Genomic DNA, 18570 nt, shown 5'->3' on the forward strand with positions numbered 1-18570 from the left:
AAGGTAATGCCACTTTTCCCTGTTTTACCTCCGCTTTATTAAGCCCCAGTCAAGCATACCCCTGACATTTACAGAGCGGAATTGCACAGAGAAAAAGACAAAATAACTGAGAGATTACAACAGGACCAAGTAGAGGTTTAACACTGTTAGGTAGACAGCTAGTGTCTTTCCTCCCACAATATATATTTTCAGATCTTCCCACAGTCTTGCTCTTCCCCTGTATCTCACGTACACACATACTGTCATTGCTCAGGTATCCCATCAGTGGCGGTGTCAATGAGGGTGGAATTCAAACAATGAGGAGTTTATTGTACACCTGTGATAGGAGCATAAAGTGGGAGTGTGTTTAGGTTGGGGTGGGGGAGGAGTGATATGATGACTAGAGATGACTAAAGCAGGTAAAACAAGTGGTAAGGGCCTTCACCTGTCTCACACACCTGTACTTATAGAATACACACCTGTGCTTACCGCCTGGGCCCCAGAGCACAGATATAAGCCTCAGTCTGTTCTGTCATCGTCTTTGTTTCGCAAACAGCAGATTAAAAGTTGTAAGGGGGCCAGCAGTAAATAAAGGTGCCGTTATATAAATCAGGATGTGCAGGATGTGTTACTCATTTACACTGTGGAGTTGATGAGCAGTCCTATCAGGAAAAATGTAACTGTCGTAAGAGCACGGCAAAACAACATGACATAAGGACTGAGTATAACAGAAGCCGGTAGTGATGTGAACATGGAAGGGACTGAGTGTTTGTCTTATCTGTGTTTTCATGTTCCAAGCTGCACTGAAATGTTTTTGGGGAAAGCATTTATTTACTCTGTGTCCCGTTGCCCTCACCCTGCCCTCTGTTTGGCTGTCTCGCAGCAACCTTCAGATAGGAGGAAGGGATGTCAAGGTTGAGTGACTCATGGAAGTACATGGAACTGTATAATCCATGCTTTTAGGATAAAGCCCCCTACACAAACAAACACAGATACACAAATCCACCGTAAACTTACAGACCATACAGATCTATACTGGCAAACATAAAGTGATTGCAGGAGGATAAAGCAAGAAGAAATAATGCACAATTACAACATTGGGGGGATGTATGTGTTTTTAATTTTTGACGTTTTAAGCCAAAAAACAAAACATACTCTCTTGTTCTTCATTGTTAAGACTTTGTGTGACAGTTGTGCCTGAGCTGAGTATCTCACCAGTGTTTTAAAGATGAGGTCAGGTCTGGTGATAAAAATGCATGAGCTGTCTCGCAGTGCAAGACATATGAAGATGGACAGCCAGAGTACGACACTCAAGCACACATCCATCACGCGCAGCAGTAGTCCAGCACAGCTGTAATGCTGCTCAGAGTGGTGGAGCCACTGAATAAGTGTCTTGTTCCACCGTCTTCATCTCCTGCTCGGTCTATGGATCACCTAGCCATGACAGCTATCCAGCTTTTCTTACCTGAAGCTAACTGGAGGATAAAAACCTTTAGAAATACAAAGACTCCAGACTATAGACCATCACCTCATTAGAGTAGTGTTTCAGAGCAGAGGCTATCACTTTGATGATGCACAAATGAAAAATGCACGCATCTCTCTCTGTCAGTACTGTAGGAACCTGTTCTTGTCGTGTCCTTGCTGGGAAAAGAAAAAAATGGCACCCCACTGCTTTGTAAACCTAGTCACCATGACCCGGGGCGAGTTGATTTACTGTATATAATGACTCCTGGTGAGACTGGCTTTGTGGTTGAAGTTTCAGTGTGGAACGTGGCATCAGCCAAGTGTCACAACCGTTTCGGTGAAGAGGACAAAAGCCCTAATCACATCCTTGAACATTTGAACTCTCCACTTTCACTTCCAGGATGGTGGTGATTTTTTTTTCTGCATAGCTGCTCCCGGGCATTTGTCACTGAGAGGCTATGCAACACAGAGCCAGCTCCAGAATTATGAACTGCTGTAGGAGTGTGCGGGTAAATGTGTTTTGGAAACACTATTAATAACCATCAAAGTCTTGTTTTGTGTTAGCGTGGATACATGGGCCTCAATAAACTGAATGAGTCCTCTTCCACTTACTGCTGGCACCCTTGACCCTGTATCCCAAAGCAAGACCACACTAAATGTCTTGTGGTATAAAAATTTAATAAATCTTATTCTGACTTGCTTGGCTGCACCTTAAAAAAGGAAGTATCAGAGCCGGTGCTTTGCTTTCTGAGTTTATCGGTTGGATGGTGTGGTTATAGCTCTTATTTTTCATGTTTCCATCTGGAGTTAAGCTTATCTAAGGACCACTGGAGTGCTTGACATGCAGGGAGGACCAATGAGTTTTTATATTTCCTTGCTTTTTTTACAACTTGGGTAAGAAATCCTCTTAAAAACATTTTGGATTTGACCTCTGTCCTGTGAAATAATATCATTCGTTTTGAGAAAATACTTATTTTTTGTTTGTGCGCTTACATAGGAGGCTCAGGTTAGTTATTTACCTTCTGACTACCTGATGTCTCTGTGTGACATACATATGCTCATCCTGAAGAGGACTCAGCTGAATGAAATGCTTGTGGTTAGATAGCAGAGAGATACTGTTTCTGAACACATCAGTCCTGGTTTTGGCCTTTCTGTTTAGTCTCTTTTTTTTGTTTTCTCCTGAAAAACTCCACAGCTAAATTTAAGTTAAATTAAGGTTTCTATTATTTGAATAGCTTATTATTTTGAGTGCTTTATGAAAAGTGTGTCAGTATCTCCCAGCCTAACTGTAGGCAGCTAAATAAGTCTATTTAGGATTAGTCAGTCCACTTACTGCAAAGTCACACAGTCACAGCTCAACACCATGTGTCACCTACACCCTTCTCTATCCCCCTCCACATTTGATCAAAATCTATATTTTTTAATTTCTGTTAACACCTGAAAGTGATTTTGAGTCAGCTGTCTTTACAATTACACGCACTCTGCACACACGATATACCATGAAAAGATAGATCTAAACACTGCTGCTTTCTTATCTAATTTGTAGAACATTTACAGAGATTAAAATGACCAAAGAAAATTGGACTCTATTACGATTGCTTATTACTGATGATCATTGCATGACTGGAGCAAGTGAACATTACCTTAACTGTAAGGGATTCTTTGTAGTGGAATAGGAAGGGGAGACTGGGCTGGAATTGAAATCGTTGAGTTTCCAAGCACACAACTTTAATATCAAGGTTACTGTCATGGTGCAAAGCAAAGGCCAACAGTCAAATGCTAGAGCAGAGGCTCTTCAAAAGGATCTGCAGGAAAAAAGAGAGGTTTGAAAAAGGTGGGGTGGCGCAGTGAGCTACACGCTTCACTGGCCCAGGAATCGGAAATCATTTAATCTGCATCACGCAGTTTAGTATCCCTACCAGTGGCCTGACAGCCCCACAGAACTAGCACTGTACTCCTTGTACTAATCAGTCCATACAAAGAGAGGAAGCAGCACGCTTGTCAACACTTTTCCCTTTACAATAAAGCAGTCTTAACTGTTTTTACGTTATCCTGCTCTTCCTCCTTTAGTATCTTGTTGCAAGTCAGCGATCTCCGCTCTTTTGAGACGAGGCAAGTGCTGAAAAGTGATAACATCGCCTTTTCTGTGCATGGATATTCATAGTAGGGTGGAGAGTAAGAATGGGGGAAAACAAGGTTGAAACTCCTTGAAATACAAGCAATGTGAATCAGCCCTTTGCAGTAAAATCAGATATTCTGTTTCCCACAGTTATCTATTTATATATTCCATCTGCATGGGGGAGAGAGTAAATACATGGATGCAAAGTCAATTTGACCCCACCTCGACATTGCCTGAAATACACTCAGAATGGAATTCTATCTGATATTTGTTAGAGGCAAGCATGGATGCATTGAGGGGTTGGGAGCAGCTCATAGAATTACCCCTGTGTTTGCTTTCAAAGTATGGATCCTAGCAGGAGAAGAGAGGAGCAGTATGCGGAGCACTGAGGTGGAACAGACTCCATCATGTGAGCCAGTTACCTAGTTGAAACCCCTCCCTCTCTTGAAACAGAAGATGAAGCGGAGGAATCTGCTCTGCACCTGTGAACACTCTTCATTTCACTCTGTGTGTCTTCAGTTTGAGGATTCTGCTGTATCGAGTGGCTGGCCGGATGCGCTGGACTGGGCTGGGCTCCAGCAGATACAGCAGGATGTCTCCAGTGACACCTCACTGAGATGGGCTGTTTGTCTGGTATTGGAGTATACTGGCGCTCATGCGCTGTGACGCCACTGACAGCTTGGCATAAAGAAGATGAATTTCGGGTGCAGAACGGGCTGCTTGGAAGTGTCACGGCAGGGCCGGTGCTGAGGCGTAGAGGGCCAGTAACATCCGTCTTTCACCATCACCAGTTTCCCCCTGCTGCTTTATCGTATTTCCCCTTTGATGACATGACGGATATGACTCAGTCACCCTCACAGTGAGGACAGCATGTAACAGGACAGGGAGCAAGTGAAATGGACAGAGGGATATGGGGAGGTAGAGGCGGAGATGCATAGAGAGAAGGAGATCGAGTGGGAGGTTGAAGAGAAGTGGAGAGAGTTGGGAGAAGTGGGAGGCAGAGGGAGGGTATACTTCAGATTGGACAACATGGATCTAATGCATAATTCATTCACTCTGAAAATTCTTTGAGGTTTTCTTTTTTTTTTTTTTTGGACACTTTTATATTCACTCAGTCCACTGGGTTTCAGCACTTTCTGCCCGAAATACCTCGGCCTTTTCCACATTATAATATTACTGCATTCCTGGCCCGGACCTTGGTTTTTTCTGTTTGATGTTTTATGGCGCTTTGGTGACCAAAACTTTTTGCCTTGGTCTGGGGTTGCCATTGGTTACCTCCGATTAGCATGCATCTGTTGGTAGAATAATTAATATCTCTTTGGGGAGCCCTTCCTTCAGTGCTCTTCCTGTGACTGGTGTGTGTATTGATTTGGTTGGTGGGAGAATTTCTCCTGGGAGCTAATAAAAATAATTACAAAAAGATCATCAAAGGCCTGGCCTTCTGTTGCACACATGAATAAATATGTGACAAAGATAACAGAAAAGACCAGTTCTAGGTGTGTGGTCAGTGGTAATGCAGGAGAATGAGTTGTAGTTAAGCAGCTTTTTATCTCGGATTTAAAGGACAAATGTTACCCATCTTATCTTGTTTAACCTATATGTTTTTCAGTTATATTTCAATGCTAACGTCACATATTGGTTGAAACACTATAGCGGGAGAAAAGCGGGTGCTCAAATACTGCACATTTCTTGGATAACAGCACAGCGAAATTGCATCCATTTCAGTGAAGCTGACATAAGTAGACGGGAAGAAAAAAGGCAGAAAAGAATCAGCTTCTGGTTCAGTAATCCCTCTCTGATTTAATTCCCTGTCTGTGTGCTTGTTTGTTTGTTCTGTGGTTCCTACTTTTTTCCAAAAGTGGATGACTGCACAGCAGTGGTGAAAAGTAATGGCGGTATTATTGCAGACAGGGGGAAACACAGCATTTTGATTGGAGCGTGTGCCCTGAGACCCAGTGAAGTGCACTCGCCTCAGCTCAGAGAGCACTTGATTGCACAGCACCAATGATCACATTAAAAGGGCAACAGAAAGCCCATTTACCGTAAAGAGAGTGGGAAAAGGGGCCCAATAGGAAGCTGAAAATTGACTTTCGCTCCTGTGAGGAGTTAGGTCTGATGGCTCAACAGTGGGAATGTATATAAAGTTTTTTAATTTGATATTTTTGGACAGTGCACATTCAGGGACATTCATGGAAGCCACATGAGGGCTGTAGTAGATACACTCGCTTAAGCTTGTGCAAATATTTTCTTTGCACTTTTCAAAGTGAAACTGCTCACAAGGTTTATGTGTTGAAGTTTTTCAGTATTGAGATTAATGGGTCATTTTCAAACCATATTCCACAGCATATGGATGTGCTTTTAACCTCTACACCTGACTCAGGAAGGACACTGACCAGTCACGTCTGGCCTTCTGTGCACCCAGCTTAGCTTTTTTTGGCAGTGAAAGGACAATTGTAGAGGCATCTGCTGTGTTCATTTCCACAGGAAAGAGGAGACCAGATGGAGACTCGAGGTTTAAGTGATTAGAAAGCAGTAGATTGGAATACAAATTGGATTCAAAGAAATTAGACTGATAGAAATCGAATAGAGTCACTGCAGCTTAGTCATGTCCATTGGCCTTAGCGGAAAGCCACTGCACGATTTGTGGATTATTGGGGAAGCAGATGCTCCAATGAGATAAGAATAAATGTGCGTTTGACACTGGATCTGAGGGAGAAGGGGGCCTACATGACTGTCCTTTATCTTGCCCTCCATTTATCAATGTCACAGTGTTAATTACTGCTTAATCTATTAAGTCACTTATTGCCAGAATACAAACTTGCTCTTTGCCCTCTCTGTGACAGGAAAATTGGCTGCTGGCTAGGTTATTGTTCCCTACTTTTGGTGAAAAAGATAGCAAGAAAAATACCTTAGATTTTTGTTCCAAACACCAGCTATACTTCTTCAGTTTTCCACATAATACCAATGAGATTAGATCATGGACTCTGGGGACAGAATATTACCTACCCCTCTACTACAGATCGCTGTCTGTGGCACCAGTTAGTGCAAGACACCAGGCCTGATCACTAATCAATGACAGGGAAATGGAGGGAATTAGCCCAAATTAGGAAGAAGAGAGAACAGACTGCCTCCTGTTCAGGGGTCAATATGTCCCTATCTGATCCCTGATTCCTGACATTTTGTGGACTAGTGCACATTTCCAGACTAAATCTGTGTGTTTTGTGTGTGTTTGTGTGTACATATGCACACACATCCACCACACTTGGTCTTTGAAGTGGATTTTATGCTGACCAGCAGGTTTCTGCTGGCTCGTGTCCCTTTGCCTGTAGACTCATGAGGAGAAAAGACCTCGGTACAGCTTGTCCTGGTTTCCCCTGGGAGGTTGAAGTGTAACGGGTGGTGGGATGTGCAAAACCCAGCCAAACAAAGAGCTGAAACCACCGCTGTTATGCTTGCATCCTGTGTTCAAATTACCCCTTACATAAGCACAAAGGCCTATGTGGTATACTGCACTTCTGTGCAGCAGGCATCATTCTATTACCCCACTGTACTGCCCCCAGGGAAGGGCACAATCATCAACTCTGCTCAATCACATGCACACCTGCAACAGCTCATTTTAAGACAAAGAGCTGAGCTCTTAACTTAAGGCAACACTGAGTGGTTAACATTTAGCTGTCAACTGAAGCAGAGTTATTGATGAGGTATTGAATGGTTCAAAAGAAAAAAGGGTTGTTGGAAAACTGTGCCTCATTCCCCATTCCCTTTGCTGTGTCTTTGATTGCTGGATCAGACTGTTTGATTGTTGCATGGTTCCCATGGCTTCCTTGATATAAGAGTGTGTGCGTGCGTTTGTGTGGCCTACAGCCTCTTATCACCATGGGTAAGACCTGGTCACAGACACACTGCGCACTCTGACTCGGGGAGCATTATCTTAACTGCCAGGCTCCAAAAGCTTACCCACTGTAAGCTCTAATGAAAAGGAGTGGGCCAAGGTTTTCAACCACAGGGGATTAGCATTTGACATTAGTCTGGACCCCAACATTCATATTCACATCACATGCCTGCTTTTTGCATAGTGAACTCCCACTTTTCCTGACTTTTTCTGAAAACCAAATATAGAGGGCAGATAAACAGCATAATGTGGGTCTATGTGTGTAATTCTAATGTAAGCTAACTGTATGCCTTCATTCACTGTTTGCCTGTAAGTTCCATTACTCTCAAGCTCTTGCATGGGCTGAGAAGAGCAGATAGAATATTTTTTTGACTAACCTGTTATGGTTATTAAAAGCTTTAATAGGCTTTTATTACAAGCCTCCATCCCAAGTCAGATATATAAAGGCACTTACCTCTGCTATTTGGGTCCAGGCAGCAAGAAAAATAGCAAAAACAACTGCTTTTGTCACCTGGTTTTTGAACAATGTGAATCAAAATTGGGGGGGTTTAAATGTGGATACATGTAGCCAGATTAGCTGTTTTGGGTGGGTTTTTTGTATATACCTATTGCTGTTGAGTTGAATTGTAGCTTGATGGTTTTAGATGTGGCTTAGTGAGTAGTAACTGCATTTGTAAATTATGTATAGGCTGCCAAATCAACTCAGCAGAACACAGTGGATCGCAGTGGATATTGGATCATTACACAGAAAGTAGAAGTTCTGTTGTCCTTCTTTTCCAGTATATATTAACTTGAGTTTACTTTTTATTTGAAAAAGTGGATTACCAGAGTTTCTTTTCCTAGTTGTTACTATTTGTTTGTTTTTTATGGGATACTTAACACTGAATTATATATGTCCATCAATTTTCTTAATCGCTTTTCCAATCCAAGGTCACATGGGCACTGGTGCTTATCCCAGCTGTCAGGAGCAAGAGGCAGAATGCATTCTTGACAGGTCGCCAGTCAATATAAATGGCCAGAGCATGGAGGAGACAATCATTCACGAGACATTCACACTTACAGACAAAATCCCCAGTTAACCTATTATGCATTTCTTTTGACTGTGGGAGGTAAAAGGCAGTAGGTACCCAGTGGGCACTGGGTAAAAACCCCACACATAAAGGCCACAGCTGACCAGTGGGTTCACCCTGGACCCCTTTGCTGAGAAACAACACTGTTTATATGTGCTTTCACTGTGCCACCTGTTTATATGTTTTTCTTCTTTAAGAGTAAAAGTTGTCAATTGATACCTTGGAGACCGCTTCAGAGCCACACCTCATAGCTTTTGCTCTGGGCAGAGGTCGGTCTTCCCGACCCAGACAACTTATTTATTTTGTTGCTATGAGTTGTGTTTATTAATTAAAACCCCATATTCCCACTATTTTTCTATTGTTTGTTATGAAAGAGGTTCTTAACTTTATAAAGCTTATATAATAACATCACTGAACATAAAACATCCTTTTTTTTCCTCAGGATCCCGTCTGCGCCAGGAGGACTCCCCACCCCGGATTGTGGAGCATCCCTCTGACCTGATCGTATCCAAAGGGGAGCCCGCCACTCTCAACTGTAAAGCAGAGGGGCGGCCAACCCCGACAGTGGAGTGGTACAAGGATGGAGAGCGGGTGGAAACAGACAAAGATGACCCACGTTCCCACCGTATGCTGCTGCCCACCGGCTCGCTTTTCTTCCTGCGCATCGTTCATGGACGGCGGAGCAAACCAGATGAGGGAGCCTATGTCTGCGTGGCCCGGAACTACCTGGGAGAAGCTGTGAGCCGCAATGCATCTTTGGAAGTAGCATGTAAGTCAAGAGTCTCTTCTCCTCTTTGCTGGAGTTCAAAATGATTCTGCTCACATTATGTAATTTATAAGGACAGATAAAGAGAAATCCTGATCTCACTGCTTACTGATGGAAAGACTGGATTTGCATTCAGCACATTCAGAATACATTTTTGATCTAATCAAGCGTTGAAACATCGTCTCTACTGTAGGTACTTAAAGTAAACAAGTCAACAATTTCTGGCACTATTTTTAGTTAATTTCATTTTTCTTCTCCATTTACAAACAATACTAATTTCCTGCTGGTCTAAAAGAGCCACTTAAACCCTATTACGACCTCACATTGTGGAATATTGGTCGGAGTTTTGGATAATGAGTTTTTTCTTCCATGCACTTGATAAATGTGATCCAAGCCCAAGGGATATATATTGATGTTGTGTGTATGGGTTGGAGTATGTACGTAAAGCTGCTGGGAGGCTTTATGATGGGAACATGATGGCATGGCTGACATGGCTCTCTCGCAGGTGAGTGGGGGTCGAATGACAAGCACAGTTTGTGATGGACATTTAGCACAGGCCTTCTGAAGTCTGTTGGTGAATGGTGACAGGCATAACCTGAGCTGTGTATCGAATTACCTTTGAAGATGAGCCTACCCCCCAGCAGTCTCAGGATGGGCTTCCTATACAGCCACTCCCAGGCACCTCAAAATGCCCATAAGGTGGAGGGGAAAGTCCCTATGTCCTTATGTTGTGGAAGAGGAGAATTCTTATCATGAAAGTGACAAACTTTAGACAGTCTCTCAAAATGTTGAGCTGGACTCCTTAGACAACATAAAACAAGCAAAAATTGGAAATCAAATGTTTTAGATTTATAGACAAAAGAGAGCAGGAACAACATCCTCTGCCTGTAATTGTATTTCTGAGGTGATGACAGTAAAATTCATAGTTAGTTTTTGATCCTTAGGAAATGGGTTGGAGGGGGTTGGTCTCTGCTTCTGATCCACTGCCCTGCCTTCCCGAGGGCCTTCCAGTGGCCCCCAGGTGCTAACTGTGTGACAGCAGCTTGATCTATCGATTGCTGTAAGAGGCCTCTCCCACTCTAAATGAAAATTCATGAAAAATTGATGAACCCTCTCGATTATTTTATTTTTTTCCTTCTAACACGGTTTCTTAGCCTTTCTTCTTCAGTATTCTCTCTCTCTCTCTCTTTCTCATGGTCTCGCTCTCCCTCTTTCTCATGTAATATGGACTGAGGAGCAGAGGGGGTTGAATAGAGGCATTGACTACTTGAATGGCTTAAAGGTGAAGGGTGAGGGGTCACTAGGGCAGGAGGGAAGAGCAGAGCTAGGTGAAGAAATATGTATAGCGCACATCTGATGGGTATTAACAGTGATGCCAGGTTTGAGAGTAAGGTTCAGCATACAGGCAACAAACAAGTGTACAGAACTGGACATGTTTGTGTAGCTCCATACACTATACAAGGTATAACAAAAGAATGGTGTAAAAGTAATCTATACAATACACCATCATAAGACAACACTGCTGGCTAAAAAAACAAATACACTGAATTTTTCACTCAGTACTTTGAGGTCTTTACTTTTTAAATTACAGTGAAGACTTCTAATTGGAGTTTGGTTTATTTTAGCTCTGCTGTAAAACACTTAACAAGGACCAATTATGAAAACGTGAAATAAGCTGAACACTTCAGTATTCATTATAGTGACAGCATACTGGCCGGAGCCTGTATGAGGCATAGCAGTTTGAGAATGACGGCAATGGTGGCCTGACAAAGATGGAGTGTGGGTGCAGGAAAAGGCTCTGTTTGACAGTCATTCACTGTGCTACTTGATTACAGTGTGATGGTGCACAAATGTGACTTTTTGTTAAAGTAGGGTAATTTTGATTTAAATTATTTTAATAGTAGGAGATCAAAGCCCTCAGAGGCATGTTGAAGAAAATGGAAAAGGTGAGGAGAAGGAAAAAGATGTTTAAATATTCAGGTAATGTGTTATATGGAGACATTAATTATTTGTTTCAATTTTAATAATACTGTAGGTATTCCTGAGCATCTTGAGGAAGAATTTCCTGAAGCTGATTGGCAGCATTTCTTTCTGAGCTAATCAAGTATCTGGCTTAAGGTACCAAAATGGTCCGAAACAGTGCAGAGCTCCAGAGTCTTTTGCTATTGTACTTTTGTCATGGTTAGAGCGCACTATCTTTTTCCGTCTTTTAAATATAGACTATTTTTGGTCTTTTAAATGTGATTAGATGACCAAATAATTATGTTCCTTTCCAGTAAACTTTAGGTATTTGTTGACATCTACAAAGTGATGATTAGAAATTTAACCTCCGTGATAAAAAAAAAAAAAAGTGCCCATTTTGCAGCGTATTTCCTCTGTGTGTTTCATTTTTACTGAGATAAGGGTATCATAGAGCCTGAAGAAGAGGGAGGGGCACTTTGCGGCACGCTCCATGCCTGGTCTGTTTTGGGCCCTGGGCTTTCTCAGTTTTCTTTCACAGCCAGGTCTTCAGGGGACTGCGGGGGCAGAAGGGGGGGCGATGTGCTAAATCCCTCTGCATTCGCTTTACAGCAGTGATTAGCTTTATCAGGTCCTGACATCCGTCCAGTGATTGTAAAGCCAAAGCTAATCTCACAAGAAAAAGTCTTAAATCTATATCCATGTTGAACTGGATTTGTGTTTATGATATGTCTTGTAACCCCCCCAATCCTCCCCCATCCCCTGCCTCGATCTCCCCCTCCATTGTATTGAACGCACCTTTGCCCCCCTTCCATTCACGAGTGGTTGAACAGGACCCTGGTGAGATAATTGAATTGCAGTTCTGAAACAGATTGAACTCTGTGTCCACTGAACAGAGTGGCGCTGCTGCATGCCAGGCATCAAGCTGGGCCGGACTCACCACTCTCTCTTTTAGAGGAGGAAATGTGGAGTGAAGAGGCAAAGGGGGAAGAGCCCTCCAAGAGGTGCCAATGCATTATTAATGTGGGCCCGAGTGGGCAGGGGCACTTGTGCCTTTACTGGGCTTAGGTCTGCAACCTTGTCTCCTTTAAGTGTTGGATGTTGAGCACAAATAGATGGACAAGAACATGGACTGCTTTGTGTTATCTAGCTCCATGGTGCATGTGCAGAGTGTGGGGATAATGCCCAGACATCACTCTGCTGCATTTGGGAGAGATTTCATTATAGCTGTTGTTCACTGTCCTGTACTTCAGAAGATAAGAGAACTTGTAAATGTGTTGCCTAGAGGGTATCGGAGCAGCCTGCCTTGTAATCTTACTCCTCTTCAAAACTGACTCCAGGCCAGCAATATGGGATATACTGCATATAAGAGAATGTGCCCCTTTTCTCTTTTCAGGATAAACTAGGTCAATGAGCAGGTTCATAAATCATTGTGAAGCCTGTGTCAGAAATGCAAGCTGCAGCCATCGCTGCTGCATAAATTGCTAGCACTGCGAGTATCTGTGTATATGTAAGTGTGACAAGGCACACCTGGGGCAATAGGATCCCAAGGAAAACGTTAACTAGCCCAATCTTTTCAGGTGCTTGACGCAAACTACATCCACCTGAAACTAGCACATATCACTTTTAATTGAGTGCCAACTGTGATATAGGCCCTCTGACATGTCTACTTGTGTATTAACTGTATGTAATCATCAGGGGAAAGGCACCACATATAAATGAAGACAAAAAAATTGAGTTTTAGATGTATACCTTTGCAGCTTTGTTCGGTTTTAACCTTTAAAAATGCAAATGACACTGAAATGAAACAGATGTCTTGGGTTGGTTCTAAATGCCGCTTGGAATGGGATTGGATGACTTTTAAAAAGGTCCTTTGATATCATCTAATGTACCACTTCTGCAATTAAGTGAATCGTTAGGTAGCAGTTGGTACTCGTACAACAAGGTAATTAGCAGGAAAATTGAGTTGGGAAAGGTGCGAGTGTTGAAGAGAGGAGGAGGGTTACCAAGCTGTTGCTGTTGTGTCCAGCATGAGGTGGGGAGCTAATAAAGGGATGGGCCAAAAGGAGCAAGCCAGGTGGGGAGTCAGGATGAGCTGCACTGCTGAGCTCATCTGGACTCATTATTCCAGTTCAGAAATGAGAAAACGGGGTGACAAGTGCACACAAACAACAGACACTCACGCACTTACACACGCGTGTTCACAAACACCTGCCCTCGTGCTTGTATAAACCCCGGTAGACTGAGGTTTAATCTGTGCGGGAGTCCTTGAGAAATAATGAAGGGTAATGAAGAAAACAGCAACAGCGCAACCATTACAGCGCATTAATGATGCATGCTATAGTTAGGAAATACAACACAGTCTCAGAAACTCTCATTTGTAAGTGTAATATCTAAGTGTTTTATTCATACCACACATCTTGACGTGTCTGTTTCTTTATGTTCTTAGATGTGTAAAACACAAATTTCCGGGTCCATCTAAAACAGTTTGTCTGGTTTTTCAATAACTTGCTCAATAAATAAAAGATCAGTTGCTCACACAGATAAAATAAACATAAATCTGCTGCTCACACCACACCAAAGTATTTTCTAGTTTATTACATTTTCATATAAAAAAAGTAAAAAATAATTTAAAAAACCTTCCTGCTGGAGCTCACTGTTGTCTGAGCTGAAACAAGCACGGAGGAAAAGCAAAAAGCATACATGCAGAAAAAGTGGGAATGTTGTCCTGTGATAAGAGGGATGGGGAGAGAGGGCAAGCATGTGAAACATATCTTCTCCTGATAGTGTTAGAGAGGAAAAAATCCCTGATTAAATGTGTCAGCTGGAGTTTGCTGACCTCTGTAGAGATCTTCCTGTCTATTCATATGCACACACACATACACACACACATATTCAGATGCACGGCTATAGTGTTTTCCAGCCATATACAGCGTCACGCAGCTTGATCGTATCACCTTTATCAGTCACAGATGGTCACAGTAAATGAGGAGCTCCTACAGATGCCTAACTCCTGTGCCATGCTTGGAAAGAGGCCGGGCTGCAGAAATGGAACAGAAATTTGGAAAGTCTCACAGGAAGATAAATCATAGGGATACACTACGGTCACTAACATCCTCACTGTCTCTCTCTCATACACGCACACGTACACATCCTGAGACTGCACTTTTACTTTCCTCAGTGGGCTTTGTGTCCCAGCTCTGACCTCGCCAGCTCCACCTAGGGAAATAGATTACCTTTAGATGAAGCGACAGCAGTACTCTAGAAGGGAAATACGGTGCACATACATTGTGGCTGAATCACGACAACAGTAATGTAGAGGTGTGACAAAAGCTGCAGACAAAGATGGAAAATGTGGTGAGTAGGTGGCGAAGAGATCGAGTACTTAGATCCAAGTTTGGGATGACCTTTGACCATCTTTCTCAGCCTATTATCAGTCTTTTTGTCTCCTTTTCTTTCAAACTTCACCTCTCTACTTATACCATTATGTCACCTTTGAGTGTACAAACTGGATTAAGTAAGTGCGTGGCGCTCGGTCAAGGATGCCATGGCCCGTCACAGGAGGAGTGAGCCATCAAGCAAAGAGTGCTGAACCAGCCGCTTCTCACGCCCATTAGTGGCCAGCAAGATGAAGCACCAGTCGCACCAGGTTTTGTTGTGTTTCTTTTATATACCCCGCTCTCGCTTCTTCACACTCTCCCTCTTTCTCCCTTCATAGTGACACTTTTATTGATGGCCTCTCCGCTCTGACAATGCAGGTCTATTGCTTTGTCTCTTCTCCCTGCCTGCCTGTGTTTTGCCTCGTCCTCTTTGCTCCACAATGTCTCTCATCACCCATGCTACATACCCCGGATGCTCACTCACCAGAAAAAAAAGTTAAAAAAGAACCTTTGCATTAACATAGAGTGTATAAATTTTACAAATCGGACAGCACTGTAGAAAGAGAGCCCTTCTAGACAGGTATCAGACAGTTTCACATGTAGACTGAGCTCTAAATTATTGAAACATGTCTGCAGGCTGATTATTGATTAACTTTAAAACACAGACTGGGTGACAAGATCTTGCTTTCTTCACTGTATTGGTCTTTGATTTCTGTTGTCATTTTTTTAAGTGATGGTTCAGGTTTATTTGAATTGTGTACATTTTGCAAATTGTTATGTTTAGCATTAAAACAATAAACCCTTATCACCGTATTAATCTAGTCTTCAGTGTCTATCTGTTAATAACACATGAAGTTTCCAATTTTAAGTCTATTTTAATTTGTTGCACAGGTGTGCCATTTACCAGATTTGGATTAATATGTGTGACACCACTCTATTTTCTGGCAAGTGGGCGAAAGGACAAGTGAGTGATAATAATATTAATCAAAAATGTGACCCTGAGTTAAATCCCTGTAGACCACTGCATTTTGAGGGTGGCTTGCCATTGCGTCCAGCCGGGATTGGATCCTCTGACCCCTGAAAACCCCTTTGCCCTCTCCTATCCACCCCAGATCTCTGTCATACCATAATTCCTTAACCTAGCGCTCCCTTCCGATGAATATGTCCCTGTCGTAACTGACCTCCCCCACCCACCTTCCCTTCTCTCTAAGACCCTCTGAGGCTGCCAGAGATGGTAATCCATCATGCGGAGCCAGGGAGGAGGTGACAGGATGAAGGGCTGAAGTTCAGTCACTAGCTGTTGTGGGTTTGAATCAAATGTTACCGAAATTGATTCAGGCTCTGGTGTGTGAAGTGCCGTGTTTGTTCTGTGTTCAAGTTCCTGGTTCAAATGTCCATTATTCCTTATACTTTCCTACACACCCTTAAAAAACACATTTATTCACATGCATGCATGCCATCACCATACGCTGCAGGGTGCACAATGCTCTTGTGAAAGGGTCAGGACTCAGCCAGGTCCATATTTCAGTGTGTGTATTTTGGGCTGCATATGTCACACTGCACACTGGTGTTCTGATGGATATGTCCTGTTAAATACTGTTGTGCACACAAAAGTACACAGGTACATTTACACAAGTACATAAGCAAACTTAAAAATGCTTAAGGTAAATGGCTTTTGTGGCTGTTTTTCTTGTTGTTCAAACATTAAGGACATTCCCTCCTTAAAGTAGCCCTTGGGGAATGTAGGAGATGCAGCAGTTCAGCTTCATTACATTCTTAACTGAACTGTGGGAGAAAGAAGCGAACCGGGGAAGGGAGGAGGAGAAAACACATACTGCAAACTGACCATAAGAAGCACAGTATTCATAGTATATTGCTTTTCTAGCCTTGTGGTTTTTAGGGGGAAAAACAATCACCAGTGGAATATTCTTCATTATTAATTCATATGTTTATGCAGTTATTTGTTCTCTTTTTTGCACTGAGCTTTGTTTGCCCCTGCATCACGCTCGTTATTGAGGATCCGGATGTGTTATGACTGTGATTTTTTTTCCATGGCGTAGACAGATAATGTGTTTCACTTGGATTACGTTTGCTGTAAGGGACACCTAGAGCCCTCAACAGCTGCAGACCAGCGTTGAAACCTAATCATCCAGTCTCTGCTGTCTCCATCTCTTTCCTTCTCTTTCCCTCTCTCTGTGCTATCTTTCCCTTTTTCCACTCCCCCCTCGCTCACTTCCTTTCCTGTTGTTTGAAACTGATACTATAAGTATTTTAGTCACTTTCAAAAGTGAGGGGAGACAAGATCAAATGTTTGAGAGGACTTTCTAAAACAGCTGTGGTTCCTTTCCACTTTGCAGCTTGGCCCCTACATGATTGTGCTGCTCTGTCCATTGCACGCCAGCAAAGGAAGTTACATAGATGCTGTGTGTGTTTTGAAGGTGACCTTGTGTGTTCCAGAGCTAATAGCTTCCCATTTTGATGTGGATTGGGTGCTAACTGCTGCCTGTGCCTGTTAGACTGCTGTGGGATCCGTCCCAGACTTGGCCAAGGTGTGGATGAGTCACAAAAATGTGATCCGTTCACTCAGCCACCAATGCACCACAGTAAGCTGCCCATTTACTCCAGTGAGAAATAAATGTCAAAGGTTTTGCGCTTCAGGGACAGACACTTCGTTTAACAGGGGAAAACTATCTTGCTCATTTATATGTAACGCAGTATGACCAGGTGCAGTGAAATGACATCACATGGTGAATGAGACTGGGAGCTGTGGTATGTGTGGCCACCTGCTTCTGCAGCTGCGAGGATGATTAGCAGCTAGCCAGGCTGATTATTAACCGGCCAGACACTGATCCAGCCAAACGGACAGACAGACAGACAGACCGGGACACTGACAGACGTTGCACATTGCCAGATATGAGCCTGCATATTTGCTGGCACGGTGGAGACCAGTCACCAGACAGACTTGCCCAGACCACTTCAGTACTAGCATGGCCAAAGGCCAGCTGAATAGAAATCAGAACTCTCTATTCAAATGCTAAGCAGAATCTTATCTCAGTGCCTCTTGCTGCTGGCCCCTGTGCACTACACTGTACAGGGCAAAGTTATTAGCGAACATGCAGGTGCCGAATGTGTTTGTCTCTGTTTCACTGCGTCTGTGTGTGTGTGTGTGTTCAAATGGTTGGACGGTTAGTTGTCTTTTCTTTTTGCTTCCTGATTTAGTAAAAAATGTGGAAAATAAATCATGTCATGTCATACTGGTGGTGTGTTTCGAATGAATCTTGTTAGTGTAACAGTCTAAATTTAATAATACCACACGCAACAGCACCCGCCACCCAGTAAGGATGAAATGAAGGCAGTGAATCATCTGAAGTGTTGCTATGATTGCAGGGATTTGTCTGGGATCTACCAAGATCCTCTTATTCCACAGGAAATGAAATCTAATGACACTAAGTGATCACCAAAGGGTGTGTGTCTAACTGATGAGCACGCTCATTTGACTCCACCGATCTTTAGAAGCCATTAGTGTTCTCCTGTTTCACGCACAAATTAGACCTCCACACACAAAGGCACACAGGAACAACGGTACATAGCTGTTTCTCATACACAAGGCAAGGTTTGTAAAGGCACATATGCACTAGCACACACATGCCTGTGCCCACACACTGTAACAGACTCCAAATTCCCCCTTTGTTGTCCAACTGGCACAGTCAACATTTGCCCATTTGAGCCCTAAATTGCACAGTAAGGGAAAAATGAACCCCAAGACACAGCGTTGTAATGGAGCTGAAAAGAACAGCTTAATTGGCCAACATAAGCCATGCCCAGGCATTAACTGTGAAATTTACATGTTAGCTGTGCTGCCATCTTTCTTTTAAAGGTCCCTGTGGTGTTTGTGCGCAACAGACACATGAATTGCAACTCTGACACTTCATGAATATCGA

General features: G+C 43.0%; 1 protein-coding gene across 7 annotated transcripts in view; it reads left to right on the plus strand.

Moving 5' to 3' along the window:
* Positions 1 to 18570, plus strand: part of robo2 (roundabout, axon guidance receptor, homolog 2) — a 152473-nt gene that overhangs the window by 4305 nt on the left and 129598 nt on the right. For all 7 annotated transcript variants that reach the window (XM_082502987.1, XM_082502985.1, XM_082502982.1 and 4 more), the window contains one exon: positions 8967 to 9293. In XM_082502987.1, the coding sequence (XP_082359113.1) occupies positions 8967 to 9293 (327 nt within the window). The remainder of the gene's footprint in view (positions 1 to 8966; positions 9294 to 18570) is intronic.

The sequence above is a fragment of the Aulonocara stuartgranti genome (assembly GCF_965226115.1).
Source record: "Aulonocara stuartgranti genome assembly, chromosome: 14".
In the NCBI taxonomy this organism is placed as follows: Eukaryota; Metazoa; Chordata; class Actinopteri; order Cichliformes; family Cichlidae; genus Aulonocara; species Aulonocara stuartgranti.